Source organism: Centruroides sculpturatus, unplaced genomic scaffold, assembly GCF_000671375.1.
Source record: "Centruroides sculpturatus isolate CEXI.00-Female unplaced genomic scaffold, Cexi_2.0 scaffold456, whole genome shotgun sequence".
Taxonomy (NCBI): domain Eukaryota; kingdom Metazoa; phylum Arthropoda; class Arachnida; order Scorpiones; family Buthidae; genus Centruroides; species Centruroides sculpturatus.
Genome location: NW_019384609.1, coordinates 202,473 through 220,917, shown reverse-complemented (window position 1 = coordinate 220,917; position 18,445 = coordinate 202,473). Strand labels below are relative to the sequence as shown.

Here is an 18,445-nt window from a genome sequence, read left to right as displayed (position 1 = left end):
AGTTTCGTATATCCTCTAAGACATGATTAGAGGTTGATAGGCTAATCTATGAGATGCTATGAGCCACGAATTAGGAAATTATATTTGCCTATTATCGTTAAAATTTTCCACATAAATTTATTTTTAGAAATATCATTTAATTATCTTGAAAACCGAATTTCATTTGTATCTTTGCCAAATATATAATTTATTTGGCAAGACAAGAAATTTTTTAGACTTAAATATAGCAAATTTATGACCTTATCTGTCTTAAAATAACGATTATCTAGATAATTTAAGTACATTTTTTATTTAAATTTTTATCTATTTTCCTAGATAATTATTAAAAATTGTTTTCTTTAATCAGATAAACTGCTATAGGACATTGTTTTATGAGATGATCTATAATTATAGATTAAATGTAAATAACTTTATCTACTTATCTATACATATGTATATGTGATGTAATTTTACAAGCTTGTTACATGGACAATTATAGTTATAGGTAATTATATAAGTTATAAGCAGGCATTATGTAGTTTTAACATTATGTGATTTATCTGTTTTTAAAGAATTTGTAAGATTATCTCTCTTGTCTACATTATCTAAATAGCCAGATAATATAGATAATATTACACATTAACTAATTTTACCAATCCTTCAGCTCCTTATGACATATTTTCTTAAAAAAATTACAGAAATACTGGTTAAATAAATGGTTTAAAAACCTATTAAAATATTTATACATTTTATCTAATTCTTAGAAATTTATTTGTATAAAAAAAAGACTCAGAATTTTCATCACTTTCGACCTCAAGATATATTTTACTTACATCTATCCTCATAATTAATGCTGAGAGAGTAATAAATATTCCAACTAATTATATATCATCCTCAACTCCAATCAACTAAATCATTTAGAAGGAAATTATCTTCTACCAACTAATAAATTTAGTGATTATCTTGGAATTCTACTAATAAATTTTAAATTAGATTCTCATTCAATTTTCTTCTAAAATATTCAGAATAATCCTCATTAATCACTTAAACAAACGTCGAAAGATATCAAAGAAAGTAGACAATACCTAAGATAAAGCTTAAAAAAAAATAATTTAAACGACTAAAAAATAGATTAAGTAAGGTTACTTTTAGTTAAATTACTTATTTTAAAGGAGATTTCACATGGTTTTAAGTCATTAAAAATAACGTTTATCTATCTTTAAAATTCGCATCTACGTTATTGATTTAGAAGCGTGCTTTGAAGAGAAGCGCGCATTCCTGGTATTTTCTCAACACTAGTGAAACACTTTAGAATGGAAACGTCACCGTAAACAAATATTTTACCCAGCTACTGGAATATTGGCAAACTTTCGATCGCACCTTTTTCACCTTTAGGTTGCTCAGGTATAAACCAACAGCGCTTGCCTGGTAGTTGCCCAGGTAACTGTAGCCTACCTGGTGGGTGTTTCCAGTCATTTCCTACCCTCTACAATCGTTTTACATGTTATTTCTTAAACACAACAGCTCACTCGACGTTCCAGGTACGTCATTTTCTATTTTATTCTTCTCCTTCTTTTATAAATAATCAAATAATTAAAAATGTATAAACTAGTAGAATGAATATAAAAAATTTTTTAGAAAAATATATACACGCCTTTCTATATACAGTACATATATATATAAATATATGTTTCTTTTCTTAGAAATAAATTGTATATTTTAGATATGTTATGGATTTTTTTTTCCTGTTTTTTTATATATGGAAATTAGAATTTTCCAGTTATGTTTTGCATTATCTGAGGCAACAGTGCATAAGAAATAAAATAAATCCGTATGAATGACTTTACATAGCTTTGAGGTAGAAATCAGCAATCTCCTCGAAGGACAGCTTCTTTTTTATTTATATATAAATATATATTTATTAAATGTCAAACAATATATATTTAAAATTTTACATCTTTTAAATTTGTTTTTTCTTTAAAACTTTACAATTATTTATATACATTTTTTTATAGTAAAATTTTAAAAATTTTTACTACTTTTTACGCTAAGTTTCTCGTAATTTCAAACAATTTTTTTTTTAAATTTTAAAATATATTTTTTGAAATTTAAAGAAAACAATGATAATCTCTAAAGCTTAAAATTTCTTTCCAATTTTTTTTTTCATTATAAGCCTTTAAAATCCTTGTTTCTTGTAAATCTCTTAGAAAATTTAACTTATAAGCTTTCCAAGATTTGGTTTCAGTCTGTTAAGATATTTTTTTAAACAGAAATCTAAGAAACTTTCAATTTATAAAAATAAGCATATACAGTATATATACGGTATATAAAGATTTTATTACATTTTAAGTCAATTGAACATTAAATTTAAGCTCTAAATTTAATTTTATTTACTACAAGAAATAAAAAGATTTAGATAAAAATGTCTATAATACGATTTTTTTTACTTAATAATGTAACTGAAAATGTAATTCACAGAGTGAATTTTTTTGATAAATCCCACAAAAAAAGCTTTAATATTTTTTTACTATTATTTGAATGAAGAATTTTTGGATTTTTTTAGAGTAAAAAAGAATCCATTCTTATAACATTGCCAAAAAAATTATAAAGGAAAATTTTAAAAAAGATCAGTTTCTTAGCTTTGTTAAAAGGAGAAAATTAAAGCAAATTTTTTTTTAAATATCAGTTTTATAATATTGTTGAAAAAGATCGTTTATAAAACATTTAAAAATATCAATTTAAAAATATTTAAATATGTTTCATGATATTGTTAAAGGAAATGATTTAATTTAATGTCAATACAGTAGAACCTCGAAAACTCGTCCCTCGATAACTTAGCACTCCGGATAACTGGTCCACACCTTGGCAGGGCGAAAAAATCCTTAGTTAATTAATTTTCATTATAGACAGCTTTATAAAAGTATAAAAGCTCTCATAAAGTATTTTTCTGAGGTCTGTCTTATCAGGTAAATTACTGTACACAGTGTATTCATTAATTTTCATTTTCATGTAGTAAAGGCTCTATGCCTTCATAAAGGACGTACTTTTCCTTTGTTTAAGGGTATTTGGGCAGTTTATTCTCTGTTATATTCTGTACAAGTAAATACTGTACAAGTACAGTACAGTATTTTCTGAGGAAATACTCGTACTTATTTTTTTTAACCCCATTCCCGATAACTCGGCATTTTCACAAACTCGGCCACCCTTCGGTCCACATTAGATCGAGTTTTCGAGGTTCTACTGTATCACGCTATTGTTTAAATAAGATCACTTTCATGACGTTGTTGAAAACAATCTTTAAAATAAATTTAATGTCGTTTCTTAAATCAGAGCGATTTTTACGATTGTTTGAAAGGGGCATTTAGCAAAATTTTCAACAGGAAAATAATTCAATTTTCAAACTTTGTTAAAATTGACGAACAAGAAATATTTTAATTGTTTGTTTTTGACATTTGTTAATAATGTCACGACATTGTTACTTCATGGCATTGTTGAAAGAAGTCATTTATCAAAAATTTCAAAATCATTCAGTATCATCTCAATATCTGGTGTGGTAGCTGATGAATATCATTATCAATTTATTGTTAAAAGTGATCAATTTCATGACGTTGTTGAAAAGTGATCAATTTCATGATATTGTTGAAAGTGATCAATTTCATCACATTGTTGAAAAGTGATCAATTTCATCACATTGTTGAAAGTGATAGATTTCATGACATTGTTGAGAGTGATCAATTTCATGAGTATTAAAAATTGATCAATTTTATGACATTGTTGAAAAGTGATCAATTTCATGACATTGTTGAAAAGTGATCAATTTCATGACGTTGTTGAAAATTGATCAATTTTATGACATTGTTGAAAGTGATCAATTTCATCACATTGTTGAAAAGTGATCAATTTCATCACATTGTTGAAAGTGATCAATTTCATGACATTGCTGAAAGTGATCAATTATGTCCGTTGAAAGTGATCAATTTCATGACTATTAAAAATTTATCAATTTTATGACATTGTTGAAAGTGATCAATTTTATGACATTGTTGAAAAGTGATCAATTTCATCACATTGTTGAAAGTGGTCAATTTCATGACGTTGTTGAGAGTGATCAATTTCATGAGTATTAAAAATTGATCAATTTCATGAGTATTAAAAATTGATCAATTTTATGACATTGTTGAAAGTGATTAATCTTATGATATTTGTTGAAAAGTGATCAATTTCATGACATTGTTGAAAAGTGCTCAATTTTATGACATTGTTGAAAGTAATCAATTTCATCACATTGTTGAAAGTGATTAATTTCATGACTATTAAAAATTGATCAATTTTATGACATTGTTGAAAAAGATCATTTAGCAAAAATTATTTAAATTTTATTATGAAATTGATCATGAAAGGTATTTTAAATGCTTTTCATGACATTGTTGAAAAAGAAAATTATATGAAAAGTTTCAATAAAAATCAGTTACATAATATTGCTGCAAAAAGATAATTTTCGTGGCATTGTAGAAGAGATCATTAAACAAATTTTCAAAAAAAATCAAATGTAATTATAATAATAAACCGACCAAACTATAACAAACTTAAATTCTTTTTTCTTTTAGAAAACTCGAAAATGATTATATATATATATATATATATATATATATATATTTTGAAAGAAAAGCAAACATACGAAAGAAAATTTTCTTATACTTTCATTTACGAAAGAGAGAGAAATAATAATTGGTTTAGATATACAAAACTATGTTTATCTTTTACCATTGAAGTTTTCTATTTATATAAGTCTAATTTCAAACGTGTTTTATTTGCTTGAATTTTGAAAATGCAGAACAAATGACTTTTTATATGTAATTTTATATATACTTATATAAAAGCTGGCTTATGTATCTCCAAAACGATCTTTCTTTAATCCTTGAATTTATTTACTTATTATTTTGCGTTTGAAATAATAAAGATTCATATTATTATGTTATTTTTTCAAATATTTATAATGTTAATAAGAAAATAATAAGCGATTTTTAGTTTATTTATTTATTTTCGTAGGATTTTCATCGTTGAACAATCTCTCTAATTGCTCTTTTCGTGTTTATTTAATAACTTTTTTATATTCACTCCATCGTTAATCTAATTTGGCTGCAATTTAGAAATTGCAAATATATAAATTCCTACTCCGTCTTTCTGTCTGTCTGTCTGTCTGTCAAGATCAGATATGAAAAGATTAGAGGCAGGAGACCCAGATTATTAACTATATACGAACTTCCAGTCTACGTAGATGATTGGCACGACTCTATTGTTATAAGAAAAAGTATGATATAGACCAGTGATGGGCAAACTACGGCCCGCGGGCCAGATGAGGCCCCCTGAAATGTTCTATCCGGCCCGTGCGACATTATTCCTAATCTGACGAGTAAAAAAGAATACAGGCTGTGGTGGTTAATGCACCACTTAACTTGAGTGTTCGTTGATTATATAAAATAACCGAAGCTTTATATCTCACCATGAAAGTTTATTTACAATCATGTACAAAATTTTGTTTTACACTTATTGAGTAAAAGCTCGATCGGTTACAAGCATGCTTCGGTACAGAACATCCACTCGTCGTGCGTAGCGTAGCCGAAAGAGAGAAAAAGAAATATGGCGGACGGCCTGCACATGTTTTTATAGCGCCACCTGGATTTTCAGATGCAGCGCTAGGTTACAATTATATTGGCCCGCCTAAAGTTTTCTTCTTTTCCTTTGGCCCGCTCTTTAAAAAGTTTGCCCATCACTGATATAGACAATACTAATTTGAAATAGAGAACATATATTTTAAATTAAATAAATAAAGAATATGATTATTACAAACTTTTCCTGCTAGGAATAGAGTCGTGTTGGTCATTTATCTAACTCCTTTTAGGGGAAAATTTTTGAATTGAAATAACGTGCCTTCCGGTACAAGCCAGGATTTCGTATATAATTAATAATCTGGGCCTCCTAACTATAATATTTCTATATCTGGTCTCTACTTTGATTTATCTAACTAATTTATCTAGATTAAGAAAGGATAGACAGACAGACAAACGGACGAGAGTGGAAATTTTAACAGTTTTTAAAAAACTTAATTTTGAGGTTAGAGAAGAGTGTTATAAATGTTAAATGATAATAACGAGTAAAATCTTTATTAATTCCGATCCTACTCGAGATACGACACACGACACCCCTCTATCTCTCTCTACTCCTCGACCTTTAACCCCAAAATTTAATAGCATCGATGCTCTAATGCACAAATCTCCCTATAAAATTGATAAATAAAAAAACTGATGCATTTTAACAATACTATAAAATTGATTTTTAAACAATTCTTATTAAACAATTCTTTCTAAAAATCTAATTAATAAAAAAGAAATTAAACGATTATGTTTCCTTCTTAAAATTCGAATATTTTAGAAATAAATTAATTAAAAAATTATATATAAATAAATTATTATTATTATTATNTCAGAGTTGATTAGTTCATATTTCTTATTTAAAGGTTTGCTCTATATTGTTAAGATTATCAAACACTAATAATTTTTTGAAAATTATTTTGCTGAATTTTACTTAATTTGTATTGATTAGAAAAAAGATCAGGAGATCATGCAGGCATATCTTCCTAAGCGCCAGGCATTGACTACCATTCCGAATATCTTCCTGTCCGATGTCTTAGCTGCGAGGGAAGGTAAGCAAGTTTCACTATGAAATATTTTAAATTTCAACTTCAATTCAAACTAATTTTCTTGAAATGAGAATAAAAAGATTTCATTCTGAAACAATCATGAATTGCTCTTTAGAAAAATTAATTTTTTAAGGTTATTTTTAAGAAATATTTAAGCTTAATTATTAAGTAAACAATAGAAATTATCTTTATCTATTGCTCAAATATTGTTATAATTATTAAATAGATCACTAAATAATTGTTTCGAAAAATCAGCTTTATTTATTTAATTGCATCTTTATTTACAAACGTGTTTTAAGATGTTTAAATATAAAAAGTTCAAGAAAAAAAAACCTTTATTATTATTTTTTTTAATTATTAAAGCTACTTATATAAAATTAATAATGTAAAATTATTACAGAGAAATTAATAAATTCTTAAATAACTAATTAATAATAATTAAGAATAAAATCTTATCTAGAGATGAATTACGAGTGGATATTTTTTTTTAAAATAAAATATCTTATTTTTTTTAGTAAACTTAATTTAGTTTATATCATTAAATAACCTTCAAAAGAAAATTTAGAAAGGAAGCTTCAATAGAAATATCAAATAAAAGCTTCAAAAACTATTTTAAATGTTTTTGAAGCTTTTATTTAGAGAAATACAGCATTATCACCTTCTTAATTAATTAAGCTGCTTATATTTTAATTAAGTAAAAGATAATACTACCTAGATAATAATTAATTCCCAAATATATATATAAGCTATTAAATAAAATTGTTAAATTTTAATTCTAAGAAAATCACAATTCGCATAATTATCACTTAACTTTCATTATCTTTAAATATAATTACTTTTATGTGACAGAATTACCATTAAGATAGACATTTTGTAGGTAGATTTATATATTAGGGTCATTAATACTATTAAATTTTGATAGTTAAAGATGGAGGGAGTAGGAAGATAAAGGGGATCGCGTGTCGTGGATCGTACTTCATAAAGATTTTACTTGTTATTAATGTATTAATATTAAAATAGCATCATACTAACTTTAAATTATAATCTATTACAGGATAAAAAAAATGTGATTTTCATTATCATCTTCAGAAAATGGCCTATTCTCCTCTATATCAGGACGATTTGTTACAACCGATATTGCATGGAAACGTCACTAGCGTGCCAGATCCTCCTTCGAAACTTTTAAAAATATATTTAGCTTCAATAAAATCAGGTCAGTAACAATAAAATACAATTAAATTCTTTAATTATTCATTTAAAAAATAAACTCAATAACTGTAAAGTACTTCTATAAAAAAAAATGTAAAAATTACTACTACAGTAGCATTGTTTAATTGTTGTTATAATTGTTTTTTGCTGTCTAATTGTTATTATAGTAACATAATTCATAGTATTCTCTTTAATAATTGTTACTATAGTAGCATTTTTGCACTATTGGGAGCGATTATCACGTAATAATCTCTTGTAAATTTTATCAAACGTAACAATTATCTTTGTCTATTTTAACAACGAATTAAATTGCTACTAAATTAATAATGTTTTATTTAATTTCATAGTTTAAATTAATATTTTTTTAATTCTTATTTATTTTTTTAAAGTAAAAATAAGAGAAAATTACAATTTTCCAAGCTTAAGAAACTAAAATCGCACGTATTTCAAAGACGATTCTCAGAGGGTTTTTTTAATAATTTAAGCTTAAAATTATTCTAAATAGATTAAAAATGGCGCTATTTTTTAAAATCTATTTTAAAATTTGGTATATTTAACTTTTCTTTTTTATTGTTTATAGAATTCGAACAAGAACGAAGACATCTTCACGATGTAGTGCTGCCAGAGTTACAGCGTCATTGCACAGCAAATGGAATAGACGTGGAATTATTAGATTGTCAGCAAGGTAACGACGTCGATTCAACTTTAGATCCAAATCTTTTCCATCAAGAATTACAAGAAATTGAAGAATGTCATCGTCTTTCCTTCGGATGCTTCTTCTTGGTAAACTTCTCTTCCTCATCCCGGATGCTGGAAAAGATGGAGATTTTCTTTTAATTTCCTTTATATTAACTAGTGCCTCGTTGGTTCCAAGTACAAGCCTTATCCATTGCCTAAATCTGTAGAAGCTACTGAATATAGTGCCATATACGAAGCAGCTGCTGATGCTGGTTTAGATACTTCAACTCTCGATCAATGGTATGCAGTTAATAACAACATAGTTCCTGCTGCTTACGTGTTACAATCCATTCACAGCAAGTACAAGAAATGGAGTATAAGGTAAAGTGGAGGAGAGATATAACTCACTTTCATTACTTTCTGAACGTATCTATTGTTGTGTGGAAGAAATGGGAATGTTGTTGGCCACTTACGATTAATTTTAACCCCGTAGGAGGTCCTATAATTGTAGCAGAATTCAACATGATTCTGATGTACGTGGTTGGATAGATGAACAAAAACAACTTTCTACAATATTTCGTTACGGAGCGAGGATTGCTAAAGACGAGGGACGAATTAGTGAGGAAGTATACAGAAAATATTCTCTATCAGGTTTGTTTTTAAGTTAATTCTAAGCACATCTTTTGCTTAATTGACTACAGAATTTCTTACACAATTTTTAAACCATTTTAAGAGCAATGAACATTATTTTAAACTCTTAAATTTAATGACAAGTTTAGCATTATTATAAATGGATTTCCACGATAAAAATATAAATTAATACAACAAAATTGAATAAATTTAGCATCTCTGATAAGATTTTGATTAACTTTATGTTCTTTAGGAGTCCATACACAATTACTTCATGCTCTAAAACTATCAAACACAGCTCAACACCGTATCTTATGCATCGTACGACAATTTGAAGGTAATAAAGTGTTTAAAAATTAATTTTAAAAAAAAATCGAATTTTTAAATTAAGCTTAAAATTTATCATTTTATTTATAAAGATTTACAAGATGATAATTCAGAAGAAGAGAGCTTTAATGGTCTTCAATCACTAATTGATGATATTGTGATATCAGTTAACAGAAGAAATACTCATTACTTCAGGTAAAAACTTTTTAAATTAGAAAATCTAGTAAGATTTAATAAAGCAATTTTATTACTACCGGTTAGTGTGAATGCCCAGGATAGATTCATCAATCCGGAAAAAGAAGAGCATGCAAGATATCTAGAAAAATTTGGAGAAGTTATTGTTAACTGTTTAAAAACTATGATCGATGAAACAACGGCCATTACTCCCAACTGGGATACTTTTCCACCTCATGTAAGAAAAGCTGTTCAGGTATGTACTGTACTTTAAAAAGTCGATTTCCTTAATTAAAATTCAATTTTGTAAACTTAAAACTTCGTTTTTCATAGATAAGAATATATAATTATTGATAAAATGTTAAACTTCATCTTCAGCATTCTCTAAGATGTATTATTCTAAGCAACATTTTCATCATAAATTTTTAAAATTAAAATTTGATTTTGGTGACATTAAATTTTGATTTTTTTTATAGAAAATGTATGATTTTAATCATATTTATTGATAAAATTTCAAGGCTTGTCTCTAGAATCTTCTAAGATGCAGCATCTTAGAAGATCCTGGAGATCTTAAGCATCATATCTTATGGTAACATAAGGAAATATACGATAATATATTATTAAAAACATTACATTTTTTTGAAGAAAATTAAAATTAACTTTTTAATGTATAATTTACATTTTTAACGAACATTTCCTGCGATTTCGTAAAAAATGTAGAAAATTATGGAGCTATTCATAATGAGTCAATAGATCTTTTAGATAGGAGTTAGTTTATCCTTCTAAATGCAATATAGCTCATAATTATCTATAATAATCATTTTTTATTCCATAATTCTATATAAAAACTGCTTTAAACTGCAATATTTCTGTAAATCTTTCTATGGTTGTTAGGAAAACAAGGATAAAAGAGAGAATACCATTACCTACTTTATCGTTGTTTTATTATAAATATAGATAAGTGAGCTCCATTTAAGATTGATTAATACACAAAAATATTATTTTTCCTTATAATTAACGCTTATATAAAGATATAAAAATAGTAAAACATTAATAAAAGGATGTTTAAACTGTTGCATTGTAAACAGGAGGTGGTAAGAGAATCTCAGACACATTTATGCAACAGTAGGAGATACTTAAAAGTATTAGGTGTATCTCAATCCCTGGATAGTGATTGTGGCCCTCTACTACAAATACAACAGCTAGTACTAGGAGAAGAAGAAAGATTGCGTCACACTCCTATTATAGTTTATGGTAAAGAAGGATGCGGAAAATCCACTCTCCTCTCTCGAGTAAGTATTAAATTCTTTATATAATTTCTTATCCCTCTAACAAAGTTTATAAATATTACTGTTTCAGGTATTCATGTATACTACAGAATGGATAGGGAGCGATGTAGTTAGAATAATACGCCACGTGGGTCATAGCCCGTGCTCTACTTTCACCCCTGAACTATTAAGGAACTTGTGTCTTCATATAAGTCTAGTTTTTGGCTTCGAAATCACACCCCACCATTACAGTTACGAGTTGGGAAAGCTCAGCATCTGGTTTCAAGACTTGTTAAAGATGGTCGAAACAACTACCAGCGATCTCATCATCGTTCTTGATGATCTACACGAACTTAGATCAGCAACTAATAACCAAGCAGCCATTTTGGGATGGTTACCATGGAACCTCCCTAGCAACGTCCACATAGTGTGTTCAGTAGCCGAAGAATCTTCAAACGTATTGTCACTTTTAAAATCTCGATTATCATCAGCTGATGCTTACGTCTACTTATCATCTCTGAGTACTACTTCAGCATCTAGCATGCTTCAATCTAATTTAAAAGATGATAGATGTATGTTGACATCCGAACAATGGAAAGAAGTGAAGAGAAGATTACCAGAACATTTCATATGCCCTCTTTATGTCAAATTACTTTCTCATCAAGCTAAAAAATGGACATCTTGGAAGGACATACAAGATAGTGATGTCCCTCAGACACTCGAACAATTGACATTCTCGATATTAAAGGATATTGAGGATAAACACGGGACAGTACCCGTGCGTAAGATAGCCTGCTACTTAACATGCACCAATTTTGGCTTGAGAGAGTTAGAAATTTTGGAACTTTTGTCTTCTTTAGAGTATCAGGGTCCTCCTTGTAGCAATTATGAAGATAACAGGAAAGCAGACTTTTCTTCAACTGTTTGGCTCGGTATTAAGAATGATATGAGTAAGTAAATTTCTGTATTGTAAAGAATTTTCAATCTTTTTCACGTAAGAATGCTGAAACGATTAATAAAGTGCAGGAATTTTTCATAAATTCCTTCATTATACGTGTGTGTCAGATGATGCTATCCTTTCTATCGATCGGTTTAAGTGGATTTCTCAAAGATAATTTTTCAGTTAAATTAACGTAAATATTAAAAAAAAAAAATAGTTTACATTATTATAAATTTTTGTTATTTTAAGACGTTTAGTTTATTATTTAAATAAAATTAATTGATTAAATTTCGTTATTTATTGAATCGCATTTAAGTTTTAACTCGTTTAATGGCAGTTGATGCAATTTAATGAATATTAAGCTGTTTAATTGTCTTTAACTATCATTTAACCTATCAAAATTCTATGGTTCCATAAGCTTATTACTATTTAATCCGGTTTAAATAATTTTAAACGTTGATTTAATTCTGTTTAATCCATGATAAATATTTACTAACTTTTAGAGAATTTTAACCAATTTTGCTGATTGTTTAAGTAGAATTAAATCAAAAATATGTTTAAATTATCTTTACAGATCTTACATTATCCAGACTTAATAAGATTTTAGGCATTTTTGACATACTAAAGATGTAACTCTCTTTCTCTTAGTTAATGTTCCTTCTCTTCTAAATAGAAATTCTGTAATTATATATCACCTATGAGAATTATAGGTGATATATAAGCCCCCTAACAAATATAGGACCCCCTAACAAATTTTGTTTGGACCATATTTGCTTGGATGATAGAGGACCTACGATAGACCCTACTATAAACCTCCAGAGATGATTGCTGACAACACGTGTCTTCCTATCTTTCCATAGAGAGTTATGTATAAAAGATTACTAAATTACATCAAAATATCTTAATATTTTCTAAAATTAATTGAATTTAATCACTATTTAATTACTCAAAACTGGAGTTCTTTTAAGTTTAAATTAAGTTAGTTTAACAGTAATTTAACTCGTGTTACCTCTCTTAGATCGCTTCTAAACTTGTTGTAACTCACTTATATTCATATAAATTAATATTTTGAGCATATTCTTTGTAAAAAAAATACTTATTAATAACTCACAGAAGTTAGAGAAAAAGATTGAAAATTGTTATTAAATTTTTACGAGTTACAAAGCTGGAAGATGACAACTTCGTCAACTTTTCTATTATATTTTGCAGTAATTTTTCCTACTTTAAACTATTATAGAATGAAGCAAAGTTATTATTTTTATATAATTTTATACAGGAAACAACTCTTTATAGATCTAACTTTCTTTAATGCTTTCACTCTACTATAAATAGGGGAGGAGTAAATTTCACTATCTTTTATCACCTCACACTTCTTCTTGATAGATCAAACTAACATAAAACTGTCAGAAACACCCTGAAAATTATTAATCACAAGCATCAAAATCTATTCTTCCATATCAACTTTTTCCTATTACGTAAAGTGCAGAATAATATCGAAAAAAAAAGAGTTATAAGATCAAACCGTAACAACGCCTATCTCTAGTGTATTTTTCTATTTCTCCAACGATTTTTTATATATATTTTCGTGTTCACAATTGCTGGAAAGTGGCCAACGTTCCATTAGAAAAAAAAGTAAAATGTAGGCAATCCTTTATACCAAAATATCGACCTATTGCTTTATCACTAGACGAAAAAATTCTTCTTCTTCTTCTTCTTCTAAGGTCATGAAAAATGCCATCAACTTTCCACTTCTGTTAGATATCGAATGTCAATATGGTTTCTGACATAGCTACCTTCCTGAACCTCAAACATTTGTATCATGATATTGAAAGAAAAGCTATAGAAAAAATTTTTAAAAGTCTCGACCATTAACATCAAACATCACTTACTTCGAGTTACAGCTCTTTAAATCGATAAAAAAAATAATTTATCTATAAAAAAAACAATGTTATATCATTGCTAACCTCTTTAAGAAACAATTTCCATAGTATAAACAAGATTTTATAGAAAAAAATCCTTTCTCTCTTGACTTAATCAAGGATGATGCTCCGGTTGAGCTTATAGATTTACAGATTCTACGTTGTTTATTGATCTTTTATGTAAGTTTCTTTATCTGTTAAGTGAATTTTCCATTTATTATTTTTAAAAATTTCTGATCATCCTACATGATTTGTTACTAAACCTGTATTTTTCTGCGTCAAATTGTTATCAATCTCTGCTTTAGTTCTTTGTTTCCGATAGACAACGTGTGTCATCGCTGATTTATTCTATATCATAGCTTCGATTTTTGTAACTTGTCGTAATTTATCATCGTTCACAACTTCATATCTTCTCCTCTAATCAGAAACTATTAACATCAAGACATATTTTCTCACAGGAAAAACAGCGATAAAAGAACAAACTTTACTTGACTGACGTCAAAAAATTCCCATTTCTAAAGAAAGATAAGTAAGTTTAGCCAATTCTACCTTAGTAACAATATAATATAATATGTCTAGTTGATATTTATGACATTAATATTTTCCTTCCCTACAGTTAAATACGTCAAAATATCCTACATTCATTCCCTCCGGATAAATCACTAATGTATTCGTATACATTTAAATTTATTCTAATTTTTTTAAGTATTACCAACAATATTTAAATATTTAATTTCTTACAAAAAAAGCATGAGTAATTTCAGATCTTATACCCTTCAAATAACCCATTTCTAGCAAAAAAAAATTAAGCAAAAAAAATATATATATATCAAGTAAACGAGAAACTTTTCGTCCAAAAAAGTATGAAAAAAAACTTTTTTGAAAGATTTATAGTCGTGTAAGAATGAAAATAATAGAATTTCGTATCCCTTAGGTATCAAGCTTTTGAGAATTTATCTCCTGGCACGCATCCATCAATGCTGCATATTGGTGAAACATCAACGATTATCGATCGTGTACTGTACTTCTCTTCAAACTTTTAATAATACGAAAAAAATCTGTTTTTCGTCTACGTTTAGGGGTGCTTCTGAAGGAGTATTATGTGGATAACAGGCCTTACTTTCATTGGAGCCATCGTTCGATTACAAATGGTGTTAAACAACGCTACCTCTCCGATCCTGAAAATGCTCGAATGTGCCACGTGGATTTATCTAGTGCCTTTCACTTAGGATACCTTATGCAGAAAGAAGAGAAAGTCAAGACTTCTGTAAGGATTACAATTAATTTTTTAATTCATTTTCCTTAATTACTCTTAATGTATAGTAATATAAATTGATCAACAGGTTAGATTCTAAATACCGTATTTACAGTTCCTGAGAAAATTTGAAACTTAATTATATACTGTACTTTTATTAACGTCAATTCTAGAATAAGACTTAATTTTCTAAAAATAAAAATAAATAATTTAAAGCAATTCTAGACGATTCTAGAATACAATGTAATTTTCTTATAGGAATTCTGGATGATTCTAGAATACAGTGTAATTTTCTTATAGGAATTCTAGACGATTCTAGAATACAGTGTAATTTTCTTATAGAAATTCTAAACGATTCTATAATACAGTGTAATTTTCTTATAGGAATTCTAGACGATTCTAGAATACAGTGTAATTTTCAGTTATAGGAATTCTAGACGATTCTATAATACAGTGTAATTTTCTTATAGGAATTCTAGACGATTCTATAATACAGTGTAATTTTCTTATAGGAATTCTAGACGATTCTAGAATACAGTGTATTTTTCCTATAGGAATTCTAGGCGATTCTAGAATATCAATTTCTTAAAGAAATTTCAAATAATTTTTACAGTTTTCTAAAATTGTCTTATAGTAACTCTTCTAGAACTGTTCTAATTGAAAAATTTCTGTCAAACAATTCTCGCCAGTTCTAGAATAAAATTTTATTATGACATTTCTGTTCAATTCAAAAGAGATCTTTTAAGACCAAACTCTAATCAGTTCTACAAAAGTAAATATTCAGAGCAGTTCTATTCGATTCTTGAGAAAAATATTTTTAGTCGATTCTACTTATTCTAGAATGAATTTTTTAAAAGAAAAATTATAGATAATTCTAGAATATTAATTTCATTTTTGAAATACGGTTGAAAATACCCTAAAATAAGTTTTTCTCGTAATTAAAATGTCTTAATTTTATTTTATATTTTAAAATACACACGAAAAACAACTTAAATTTGCTACGTTTTTCCAGAATTATAGAAAAAATCGATAAAAATTATTTTTTCCTATAATCCTTTTGATAGAATTACATTGATAATATAGAAAGTTTAATTTACACAAGTTTAATAATAATACAATTAATAATCTATTATTTGGCCTGCAATTTGAAAAAACTGTAGACTTATAAACTTCTACCTTCGTCCGTTTATCTGTCCATTCGTGAACGGTATTAGATAGATGAAAATCAAGACCATATATGTGAGGTTACATAGATGGCCGGCACGACTGTTGTTATAAGGAAAAGTATGATGTACAGGGGCAAGACACTATTTAAAATCAAGAACATATCTTTTAAATTGATATTTTTTAATAAGTTGTTTTTAAATTTTATAAAATACTAAAAAAAAATTATGATATTATATCTATAATTTTTCTAGAAACAATTTAAAAATCTTAAAAATGATTCTAGAATATTGTTTTTTATATAAAATCTTTTATTTTGATTTTCTTATCCCATGATTTATTATCTTTATATATAAAATAGATATCAAGGACACATATTGGAACATTTCTAGAATTGTAGAATTAAATTCTAGAAAATTTCTAAATGATCCTTAAAAGCTTAGTACTAGAATTTTCCACGTATCATTAAAAATTTATATATCATAAAACAAGTTTAAATTAATGATATATGGACACTTTTATATAATCTAGATATTCTAGAATTAAGTTTAGAATTTGATACATTTATGAAACAATTTAATAATATAAATTATCATAAGGCATTTCTTGAAAGATTAGAAGATTTAATAATTTTTAAAGCAATTACTTCTTATAGATAACTCAAAAGGATTCTAGAATTATATTTCTAGAATTCTAGAAATAATTCTAGAATAATATTTCTAAAGAAATTATATTCGGAAATTAAAAAAGTCTAGAAAATACTAGAAAACTTAAATCTAGAATGTTGTTATAGTACAGTAATTCTAGAAATTTTTACAGGATATTTTATTAAATATACGCATTTATTATTTTTTTCTAGGGTAATGTTTTAGGTCTGGAAGATTCCATGAAATTAAAGAAGAAAGATGACTGGTCGGATATGTTGAGAGAAGTGGATGAATTGTGGATCCACCTCCTCCTAAGTGGTCAGTTATATTTACAACGAAGCAAAGAGAAGTTATAAGAAATTAATTCTGAAAATTATTTATCCTCACGAGAATTTTTAATTACAATCTCCTCATCAGGGGATTATCAGAAGTTGAAGACGGATGCAATATGCAATTTCGACTTCCTCCTTTCTGCTGTTAAAGGAGCATCCATAAGTTACGTTCGCAGTTTACTGGAGATTGTTAGATGCAAGGTATGTCAGAATATATTTAGGTGTATTAATATCTTAAACGACAATAGGAAAGTCCTTTACTTAAAGTATTTTGTTTAGTTTTTAGACTGGGAAGTCGAAGTGTTGTACCAAATGACTAAACTGTCAGTTGATGTATTAAGTCAAGATCCTCAACAATTAGCCACGGAGATTCTAAACTGGATAAAGCCTTTTTCAGGTAGCGATTTTATAATAAAACTAGAAGAAAAAAAACTTTCATCGATACGTAAAGTTAAATTTTCTCAAGTATAGACGGCACTTCCGAAATTTTAAACAAGTTAGTGGAGAACGCTCTGAACTGGTGCAACAACTACACCTCCCAACTTCTTATACCACTTACAAACTGGTTGAACTTGATTCTTCCACCTCAAGCCACAATACTAAACTGTCCTAAACAGATAACGCATATGATAACCACCCCAGATAGCCAGTATATTATATGTAGCACCCAGGAAAATTCGCTACAAATGTACCATCTTTCATCAAAGAATGATGTCAGGAGTTTCGATGGTAAATAGTACAATTTGACTGTTTATTTAAATTAAAAGAATTTTTTTTAAATTAATATCTTTAAATAGGTCATAAAGATACCATCAATTGCATGTACATGTCTGTTTCTGGTCGCCTGTTTGCTTCAGGTTCTAAGGATTTCGATGTTATCATATGGGAAACGAATAGTGGAAAGATTAAGCATCGTCTCAAGTAAATATTTTGCAATATTTTAACGCGTAAAATGTGTTATTGATTTAAATTACTATTTTATAATATTTTGTAGCCATCACGCAAGTGAAGTACTGAGCGTTACCATTAACCACGCCGAAACAATTGTGATTAGTGGATCCGAAACTGGTGTGGTTATAGCAGCGAAGCTAACGACAGGAGAAGTCATTCGACGCATGGAGTGTCATAAAGGAGCTGTTACTTGCATCTCCTTTAACAGTGAAGATGATATATTTGCAACAGGTAAGTTAAAAAAATTAAATTTATTATTATTAGTTCTCTAA

At 27.5% G+C, this 18,445-nt stretch overlaps 1 protein-coding gene across 2 annotated transcripts in view; it reads left to right on the top strand.

Moving 5' to 3' along the window:
- LOC111625198 (NACHT domain- and WD repeat-containing protein 1-like) overlaps nucleotides 1-18,445 on the top strand; it is a 54,856-nt gene that overhangs the window by 32,525 nt on the left and 3,886 nt on the right. The window contains exons 1-17 of one of the 2 annotated variants that reach the window (XM_023368278.1): nucleotides 1,379-1,520; nucleotides 7,734-7,892; nucleotides 8,469-8,671; nucleotides 8,745-8,947; nucleotides 9,060-9,217; nucleotides 9,450-9,533; nucleotides 9,616-9,718; nucleotides 9,785-9,953; nucleotides 10,786-10,989; nucleotides 11,057-11,915; nucleotides 14,904-15,091; nucleotides 17,103-17,208; nucleotides 17,308-17,423; nucleotides 17,502-17,619; nucleotides 17,694-17,951; nucleotides 18,020-18,143; nucleotides 18,217-18,404. In XM_023368278.1, coding sequence (XP_023224046.1) covers nucleotides 7,772-7,892; nucleotides 8,469-8,671; nucleotides 8,745-8,947; nucleotides 9,060-9,217; nucleotides 9,450-9,533; nucleotides 9,616-9,718; nucleotides 9,785-9,953; nucleotides 10,786-10,989; nucleotides 11,057-11,915; nucleotides 14,904-15,091; nucleotides 17,103-17,208; nucleotides 17,308-17,423; nucleotides 17,502-17,619; nucleotides 17,694-17,951; nucleotides 18,020-18,143; nucleotides 18,217-18,404 — 3,202 coding nt within the window. In that variant the 5' untranslated portion in view covers nucleotides 1,379-1,520; nucleotides 7,734-7,771. Of the gene's footprint in view, nucleotides 1-1,378; nucleotides 1,521-7,733; nucleotides 7,893-8,468; nucleotides 8,672-8,744; nucleotides 8,948-9,059; nucleotides 9,218-9,449; nucleotides 9,534-9,615; nucleotides 9,719-9,784; nucleotides 9,954-10,785; nucleotides 10,990-11,056; nucleotides 11,916-14,903; nucleotides 15,092-17,102; nucleotides 17,209-17,307; nucleotides 17,424-17,501; nucleotides 17,620-17,693; nucleotides 17,952-18,019; nucleotides 18,144-18,216; nucleotides 18,405-18,445 lie in introns of those variants that run through there. The other variant, XM_023368277.1, reaches the window with a different exon arrangement.